General features: G+C 38.6%; 1 protein-coding gene across 1 annotated transcript; it reads right to left on the reverse strand.

The window, feature by feature from the left end:
* Nucleotides 1–495: 495 nt before the first annotated feature.
* LOC141199657 (forkhead box protein I1c-like) lies at nt 496–1,945 on the reverse strand. The gene is made up of 2 exons (XM_073663233.1): nt 1,405–1,945; nt 496–977 (listed from the first exon to the last, which is right to left on the reverse strand). Exons 1-2 carry the CDS (start codon nt 1,943–1,945, stop codon nt 496–498), a joined length of 1,023 nt encoding a protein of 340 aa, XP_073519334.1.
* Between the last annotated feature and the right edge of the window lie 7,767 nt (nt 1,946–9,712).

Raw genomic sequence — 9,712 nt, forward strand, 5'->3', positions numbered from 1 at the left:
TGAGATAATTAGATATGAAAGAGATAGATATGAAACACGATTGTATGAAACAAATAAATATATTTCCCACTATAGATAGAAATGATATATATATATAAAGAGAGAGAGGTTAGATACATATAATATAGGTTATAGAGAGAGTGGTACACAGCTACAAGATAAATAGATTGCAAAAAAATATAAAAATCCCTTCAACTGGAACCCTTTTTCTTATTTTCACTAAACCCCTTTTGTTTTCGATTTTTTTCAATCGCAATCAGTAAGAAAGTTGAATTAAAAACTAGTTTTTTTTTTATGATTTATTGAAAAACTCATAGTCTATTGGATAATATATATATATATATATATATATATATATATATATATAAAGATATCAAAACTCATAAATAAAAACAGTAAATAAGTTTCCCCTTCTCTCAAATATATACAATGTGTAATGTATCAAACCACTATATACACGGCAGATAACTCTACACTCTCATCTACGGTTAGTGCTTAAAAAAAAGGTTGGGAGCTGGTGAAAGAATTGTAATACGGGCCTCTGTTAAGGTGAAGTGTGTCCTGTAAATCTGCAGATGGTTCCATCATGGAGCCTGAGGTGGAACTGCTGAAACCAGTGATGTTTCTTTGGGAGAGTTCATTCACCAACCTCAGAGACATCGGCCTGTTCGATGAGCTGGAGTCCAAGGAGGAGGTCATACTGCTGAAAAAGTTATTCAAACAGGGAGCAGAGGTTCTTCCTGGGGGAGATGCGCTCTTCAGAACTTTTGAGGAGGCTTCCACCGCCGGGGATGATGGAGTCATCATAGATGGTGTATCACCACCTCTCCTCCCTCCAGCTGAGCAACCTTCTTCACCCTTAACTGTAACAGCATCAGTGGTGTTGGATTCTGATCTGCGCTTTTTTGTTTGTCGAAATTTCCCATTGTCAAACATCTTCTTGCAGTTAGGATCCAGAGTCCAGTAATTACCTTTGCCTAAACATTGTAAAAAAATGAATATTATTGTAATATAATGAAATATAAACAACATACATTATAATATAGCAAATCTAAAGTACAAATTATTTAAAAAAAAAACCAAGAAAATTAAATGATTTTTAATGATACATTTTTGCAATTGTTTTATTTACTGTATGCGAAAATTCTAGTCATTCAACCAGTCTAAAGTTATTAAATACGTTCAGATTTTTTTTTATTAAAATAATTCTTATTTGAGGTTGGATCTAAAAGTCAATACACTTATAAAAAAAAAAATTCTAACAAAAAAAAAAACTTACAGTAGAATTTTCTGATAACTGTGTATTTTTGTTTGTAAAATACAAAACCAACTTATTGGAAAATACTAATACTATTGCGACTAAAAATATATAATTAATTAGAATGAATGTAGTTATATAATTACCTGGGTCATTCTCATCTCTTGGCACTTTCTTAAAGCAGTCATTCAAAGACAAGTTGTGTCGAATTGAATTTTGCCATCCTGCTTTGCTCTTCTTATAAAATGTAAAATACTCATCCACATACTGGTATATTTGGCTCAGGGTCAGCTTCTTTCCCGGAGCATTTTGTATGGCCATTGCAATGAGAGCTGAGTAGGAATATTGAGGCCTTACAAGCTTCATAAGTTCCTCCTGAGAAGCTAAGGAAAACCAACCATGATCTGGACCACTGAAACCAGACGAATTTGTCAAGAATCCATTTGAAGGCGGCATATGCAAGTTTGGGTTATTTCCATAAGGATATCCAGGCATATTATAGACTCCAGGCCCATTTAGACCTAAATAAGAGTTGGTCGATTGTGAATTGTCTCCAATTCCATAGTTGGCCACCCTTGGCATTGAATGAAAGTTCTGCTGGGGGTACATCGTGACGTTTTCACCATATACGGCCATCTGATGAAGGTTTGTAGATCTCTGATGAGCTGGAAGATGAAATGAGTTCATTCTCTTATTCGGCAGGTTCACACAAAGTCCTTCTGAGAACAGGTGCTGAACGGATTTGGAGCGCTGTCTTTATACTTCTCTGGAGTAGTGATCCTCCCTGCCCGAGGCCACTGATTGGTTTGTTTTACATATTCGTTTTTTTTGTTTTTTTTTCAACAACCAGTTAGATGTCTTAGTTGAAAGACGGATGTGTAAAGTGAAGGACTAATCACCAAAGAGGCACCAGAGAGAACAATGTGTCTTTTTTTTTCCATTCATTGTTCTATTGATCTTTCTGTACCTGCATTTCAAGACTTTTTTTTTCCTAACTTGAATTAAAACTGTGAACTAAAAGTAGAAAAAAAAAATCTTCACATTGAAAAAGTTAAGTTCTTTGAGAATCTCAAATACTTGTTACCTTTTACATCGCTTATAAGATGTAGAAAAAAATAACAACAAAACATTGTTCAGTTAAGCAGCTAAACTTCTAGAAATTCCTTCAAAATAATGATTATTCTTTTAACTAGAAATAACAATTTATTATTTGTGTGTCTTTTTTAAAAGAATAATTTATTCGGAGAAATTATTAAGTAAAATAAATTTATAATAATAAGAATAGCATTCTATGTATCATTGTGAGTTCATGTATTACCGGTCATCGTTTCAGTTCACTTGAAATTAGCTTTTTTTCACATTTGGATCTACCATAAAACACTTTAACAGTTTAAATAAAAATATAATAATGCATTTTTTAATAAAAAAAATCTAAAGTCAAGCCACACAAGATGCAAAATTAATAAATCTCTACTCTATGAAATTCACAATCTTACTTTGATTCAATACAAGCTACTTTATATATGTACGGGCTCTATGGCATCTTTTTCCTATGTTGCGTAATATATTGTAATATAGATTATTTCTTGGATGACTAATCTATTACTAAACAATATATCATTATTGTACACTATACTATGAGATATTCATCTTTTTTTTTTTTGTTTTTTTTTACATTTTTACACCATTTCTGGACAACTCCGCCAACTTATTGAAAAGTGGGCAAATCTTCCCCGGGAGCACATCCTGAAAATGGATCCTAATTTATGCCATAAAAGAGAATGAATCCAGTTCACTCTTAAGACGAATTTATGCACATCTCTGCTATAGTCATGCAAGCTTCAGGGAATAAAGAATGACCCCAATTATCCACCATGATACTATTGGCACTCTCTGACCACAGCTAATACAAAAGGTATTCAATTCAGTTGTGTTTAACACTTGCCTCAGACAGGTTGTCTGTGATTCTTCCCTTCACTCATATGTAAACTATGACAGGGCGGGGGTCTCCAACCTCTCAGCAAGGGGTCAGGTTCTAGGGCATCCACTGATCAGAGGGGCAGGAAAGATAGTGTGTAAAAAATACATGTAAGAAGTAAATATAAAATAACAAAGATAAATGACTTAAATATATTAGTTTTACAATAATGACCTGTAAAAACATATTTAAAATATACATACACGTAAAAAATATATATAAAAAACAAAATAAATTAAGTGAAGTAAAATAACAAATATAAAGATAGAATTACATTATTTTATAATAATGACATGTAAAGCCATGTTTAAAATATACATAGGAGTAAAAGTATAAAAGAAAAAGCAAAAACCTCTAAATATAAAATGAAATGAAATAAAAGAAAAACACATAAATAAGACTTTTTCTCAATACACTAGGTTTGCAATAATTATATATACCGCAAAGAAATGTTTAAAACCTACATAGCTAAAAATATTAAGATATAGAAGAAAAACTACAAATGAAATATAACAAAATGAAATCTTATAAAGAATTAAATGTAAAGACATAACTAATAACAGCAAGAAAATGAAATTTATTTTTATAATAAAATGTTATATGCATTATAATGTTCTATTGCTTTATAACTTTTAATGTTATTATTCTTAAAGTTTTTTTTTTAAGTATAGTATTAAAATATATGATAAAGTAAAATATATAAATATAATATTAACACTAGTCTTACAAGTAGCAGTGAAGTAATGATCACGGCAATATAATGAATATTATAGTTGGAAAAGTTATTGGTTGGGTTGTAGTGATATTATTTTTCCTCTTCCACTACTACTTTTATTACTACTTTTTTTTTTATTAAATTCCTAATAGTTTTATAAATCCTTTTCTAAACCAGTGGAAACATTCTGATTATAAAGCCGGACGGTTTCTCTTTCAGCTCATCAGAAGACTTGCCCCAATGTCTTAGGGTTTGTTCTCAAGACCATAGTTACTATGTTACTAACATAGATCTTATGTACAGAAGATTTCTGTAAAGGGGGTGAAGCAAACCCCAATGGACCCAATCTCTCAAGGGACCCATAGTATAATGTAACCTTTGATTCAGTCAGTTTGTAATTATCAAAGAATAAAACTGTCCTCAGAAACAAAGAAAAGCTCATAGTGATCAGGATCTAAACCACAAGGTTTAGATGATACTCCTGGGTATAATATCCAATCCAAATGTTCTTATATTCTCTCCTATAGTCACAGTTATGTTACGTCACAGTCTGCTCAGAAGGAAGAAGCCAGGAACTGAAAAGTTCTGTAAACAGTCTAGAGAGATTTATTGTTACTCGTTGACTCACAATTGAGAACATTATTTTTCTCTCCACCTTCCAGACTGGAAACAAAAGCAAAAGTGTCAGGGGGTCTAATAGCAAAACAAATAGTGTAATTGGTGGAGTGTGTAGTGACAGACAGCTGAGCATGCTGAAATCTTTTTTACTTTGCTACAAAATTAATGGAAGGCTTCTTTTCACATTGAAAAATAAGTGAACCCTTGATTTCACCGATCAAAGACTTTCAGAAAAGTCAGAGGTAAAGGAAAAACTCTGAGATAGAAGTTTAGGCCCATAAATTTGTAAGTGCATAGATATTATATGAACATTTTAGAGATTCTATTCGATTTGCGAGATTCACCTGAGTTTGGCTGAGAAATAAAGTATGCATTAAATTTATATGTCACAAATCCAATTGCTCCTAAAAGCTTTTTATAATGCTCGAAGACTTCTCCACACCACAGAGAAGTATGAACAGAGCTGTCAAAAAATATTATGCTTACCTCGCCCCTCACTTCCTACTCAGTCCTCCTCCGGTCTGCTTCCTTCTCTTGCTCCAGTCTTCTCTTCTGTTTTCAGTTGTACGCCATCTTTGGCTTCAAGGGAACATAGTAGGCCTCACATAATGCAATGATTTTAGTTGAAGCCCAAAAACTGGGAACGGAAGTAAAGATAGAAGAGATAGGGAGAAACGATTCAGCAGGGTACCGTGCAGGGAGTAGTTGCATTAGTACTGGTGAGGGGCGAGTTGAGAATATTGTTTGTTTATTTTTACCAACCATTAAAAGAATCTAGAAAAATTTAATCATGCTGATGACTCGCCCCCAGGGCCGTGGGGTGCTGGGCAGCCGGGTCTTGTGGCTGCTTGTGGGGGATATCACGGTGGCTGGCCCGGTCAGTGCAATAAGTGGGGTATTTATAGGGGATTTGTCGTGACGCCACCTGTGGTGCCTGGTGAGGATCACCAGCGCTACGACAGTCCACTGAGGCAGGTGTGAGGGCAGCTTGAGATGGAACGGCTCCCCACAGGTGGAGCAGGCCTCAGGGCAGTGTAAATGAATGGAGGAATGCTGGGCGTTGTAGTGCAGGGAGGGAAATGGTGCCAGCGAAAGAAAGGGACGGAGACAGTGCAGTGCAGTCATCCAAGATTTACTCACAGTTCTTAGACAATCCACAGGTGCACTGTACTGGTGCAAGCCTCCCACGTCGCACTGTGTTCACCGGGCAGGGGTTCAGTCCTTCCTCAGACAACTTGGGAGTGCCTGGCAGAACCCCACTTCCTTGTGTACCTTTCTAGACTGACTTCATGCTGGGTCTTTCTCTTTCCTGCCCTGCGCTTCCCACTGTGAATCCTGTTCGGGTGCTGTGAGGTCCCCCCTGTCCGTCGGAGTTGCTCAGACCTGCTTGACCTTACTTGGATTGGAGTGGGATTTTGGCTTCTGGCTATAGAAGTCAGAAGCCTCCGGTTTTTCCAGCCGAGGCTTGAAGCTGCACGACTGGGTCAGGGGCCGGTCCCCTTCTTGCGGTCTAGATCCTCCTGACACTTGGCAGGTTTGGGGTGTACGGGTGCTACCTGCACTCACCGTACCCCCTAGGATCCCTTCTTTGCAGAAAGGAGCTTACTCCCTGCTCTCCTCCTGGGCCTTTGAGACTAGGCCCTGCTTGTTGAGCTGAGCTCCTGAAAAGACTCTGCTCCCGGACTGACTGTCCTCACTCCCTGAACTGTACCGTCTCTGAACTAAGATGGCTTCCCTTTATATATCTACTGTATGGGTGCTCCCCTAAACTATTTTCTCCACCCACACCCACTACTGGTTCCCCCTACATTTGGGTTCCCCCCACTCCAGCCAGGGGCAGGGCTCAGCAGAAAACTGCATTGCGTCTTGCCCCTCCTGCTGGCCTGTAGCAGTCTAGTGTTGGATGTACTGTAGGTGTTGGGGTTCCGGGCAGCACTCCTTCCTTACCTGAGAGAAGGGAGACACCACACCTCTGGGTGAGGTGCAGTACCTCTGTGGCGACCGAACCCTCAGGGGCGCCACACTGCCATTTTGCTTAATTTAATTGAGTAGCAAAAAATGTGGCCTTGGCGACTTCAAATTTTTGAGCGAAAATTCAGTTTTTGCCTTTTTTTTGTTAACTTTCTGGCTTGTAACTCCAACATTGTTTATAGTTTACAAGAAAGCCCTTGTAAAATAACCTTTTGTAAAATTCCAAGTTATTAGAGGGGTATGACTCGTTTGGTTATTTATTAGAAGAACATGTCTGGGGAGGAAATGCCATTGATACAAACTGTGCGACTGAAAAGGGGCACAAGAAGTAAGGGGTCCCACTTCCAATGCGCTTCAGATGAGCACTGAATAATTAGTAATAGATTGTTCTGTGCCTTTAGCCTGCAATTGTCCATGATGATGTGCTGATGAGAATGATGGTCTTTTGAAGAAACCAAAAAAGACCTGACGATTGAACAACTTTCTTGTTTGTCAGGTGATGGGCAGCCTGTTAAAATTGAATGATTATCTTCAATCGAGCATTCTTAGGCAAGCTCGTTCACAATAATCGTGCAATGTTCTTTATCCTTTACATGGCAAGCACATTGATTTTAACATTGTGATAAACATATTTAACCCTCACCAAAACTTAAGGAATCCCAATTATGCTCTACTGTTTGCCTATACTGTCGCATATTAAACATATAAGCAAAGGGGCCTGCACGGCCTGAATAATGCTCAGAAGGAAAATAGTATAAATTGTATATGAAAAAATCTTCAGCACAAAAAAAGATGAAAAAGTGAATTTTTTTTCCAAACTTGTATTTATCAGACCAACCAATGACAATATGCCAATGTTTTCACCTATCCGGCTTTTAGTAAGGTTATCTATATAGAGTGTGAAATAGGAGACATTTATCACAATAAAGGAAATAACAAGGTAATAATTATGATGGTCACAGATGGGACCCATGCAGCACCAGACTAGACCCTAAGCCCAGATTACGCCGGTCAAGACCTGGAATTCCAACTATGCCGGTCAAGCCCCAAATCTCAGACCTGTGATGGTCTAGACCCAGAGCCCGCCAGGAGACAAAGCCCAGCCCTCATCCCCTCAGACCTGGGAGATGCCCACCAGTGGTCAAGCACCGAAGATCCATGAGGAAACTTCAGCTGAGAGATGACTCCTGCAGTAATGGACAGATGATGCGAGTGAGCCGGGCCGTCGTTTCCAGCATTGATGTACGGTACAGGGGTTGGCCAGAGCTAGGACAGCGGACAGGGTGGGGATCAATTGAAGTTACGGAGGCACAGTGTGCTTTAATAGACTTTGTCAAAAGGACTTGGGGCCTAGCGTGAAGAACCTGCTTGGTCCATTGAAGTTGGAGAAGTCAGCACAGTGCCCCTCACGTGAATGGGTGTGTCACTCCTGTTAGAGAGATATAAGTATATTCCATGAGAGACTTCCCTGACATGTAAAGTAAACTCTAAGACTCGTCACACACACTGTATTGTACGATTTATTTGTGAATATTATGCTTCATACTGTTTAACTGTTTTCATAACTGAAGTAATTTCCCGCCATATCAGAGGAAATAAATTGTTTGACTGTTCCTGCCTCATGTCCATCTGCACATTGCTTCTGACCACCTGCAATACACTAGCTCCCTGTTTTCACATGCAGGAGAATGTAGGCCACTCTCTGGACAGAGCAGCAACTATGGCCAGTGACAAAACAGTTTCACAGCTGAATGGGTGAATGTTTTCAATGGCAGCGATGCACCACCAGTATAGCTGGTAAGGCCACTGTGACTGGGAGCTACATATGTTTCCCCGCCAGGTGGTGGTTATCTGCCACTGTCTACACCTCTCCTGGATCCTGCTCAACTGACATTATCTCGCCCCCAACAAGCACGAAGAACATCATTGATTCTACACAGCATCATCACTCTTTTCGCTCATGTAAGTTTAAGCGTTGCCAAGCAGTTTTACAGCTTCAAATCTCAGGAAAGAAAAGTCACAAGGCAGAAGAGTTGCTACTCTACATTAAGAGGCAACTCGCTTACTGGCGGGCTCCCCATGAACTGCAACTTGGAATTTATAAAATGCAGAAATCCAGCACTTAAAGATTTTTTTATAGATTAATTACAATTGGACTCTCTCCGGGTACCACAAGATTGGCAGAGTGCCGTACTTCTTCTACTATATGAAACTTGGAATTGTCGTAAGCGACGAGGCCTAGAACATATTATCTGCCTTAAGTCAGACAAAATAACCCTCCATGCATGGCCAGGTACTGAATTTAATAGCGCTAGATTTCTTTTGCAAATAAACACACTTGAGAAACTTGGTGTCTATGGCCAGAAAACATGTTAGGCCACGGCCCCACTAGCACTATTTGGTCAGTATTTTTTTAAGGCATTGAAGCCAAAACCAGCAGTGTGTGATAAATGCAGAATTGGTGACTTGTTTCTATTATACCTTTTCTCTGATTGTTCCTCACATGATTTTGGCTCCCACTCCTGAGAAAAAATACTGACTGAATAATGATTGTGGGGCAGTAGCCTTAGCCCATTTTCCTAGGTCTTTTATGCAAAAAAAGCACACCCTCCTGGCTTTGAGAAAAAACTGCCTTCCAGAGAATCACCTGGTTTGTGATGTCGCAACCACTGGAATACAATGATGTATATGTTGCAGTGTTTGTATGAAAAGTGTAAAGCATTGACTGATTACATCATGCAGCAATCAAACTAGATTTTGGGTTACTTTGAGATTTCAAATTGACAGCTAATGAGGGATGTGTGTCTATTGAAGCTTTTTAAGAGGCAACCAAATTTATGAGTATGAACACATGTGGATTCAGCTATTTAAACTACGGTGGCCTCGGTCATGCTGGCGGGCATTACAAGCTGTATGCTGCAATTCTTGTGGGATGACAGGCGCATTGTTAACATAAAGCAAAGTGATGATTATTGGATAGCCACACTTTCAGACCTTTGCTTCAAAAGTAAAATGGGGGAACATTTTAGAGTTTCCAAAAGGGAGTTCAAACCGGCATGCTTCCAGGATAAGCTGTTACCTGCTCTGCAAAGCCTTTGCTGAGCAAACACTGCTACATGCACAAATGCCCACAACCCCTTCTGCATGCCATGGAGACACAATGATGCTGTCT

Source organism: Phyllobates terribilis, unplaced genomic scaffold, assembly GCF_046119375.1.
Source record: "Phyllobates terribilis strain yellow unplaced genomic scaffold, ASM4611937v1 Scaffold_1__5_contigs__length_1240528914, whole genome shotgun sequence".
Classification (NCBI taxonomy): domain Eukaryota; kingdom Metazoa; phylum Chordata; class Amphibia; order Anura; family Dendrobatidae; genus Phyllobates; species Phyllobates terribilis.

Coding starts and splice junctions, on each gene's coding strand:
- LOC141199657 (XM_073663233.1), bottom strand. CDS start 1,945: ATGAACTCATTTCATCTTCCAGCTCATCAGAGATCTACAAACCTTCAT. Junction 978..1,404: donor AAGAGATGAGAATGACCCAG/GTAATTATATAA, acceptor TACAATGTTTAG/GCAAAGGTAATTACTGGACT.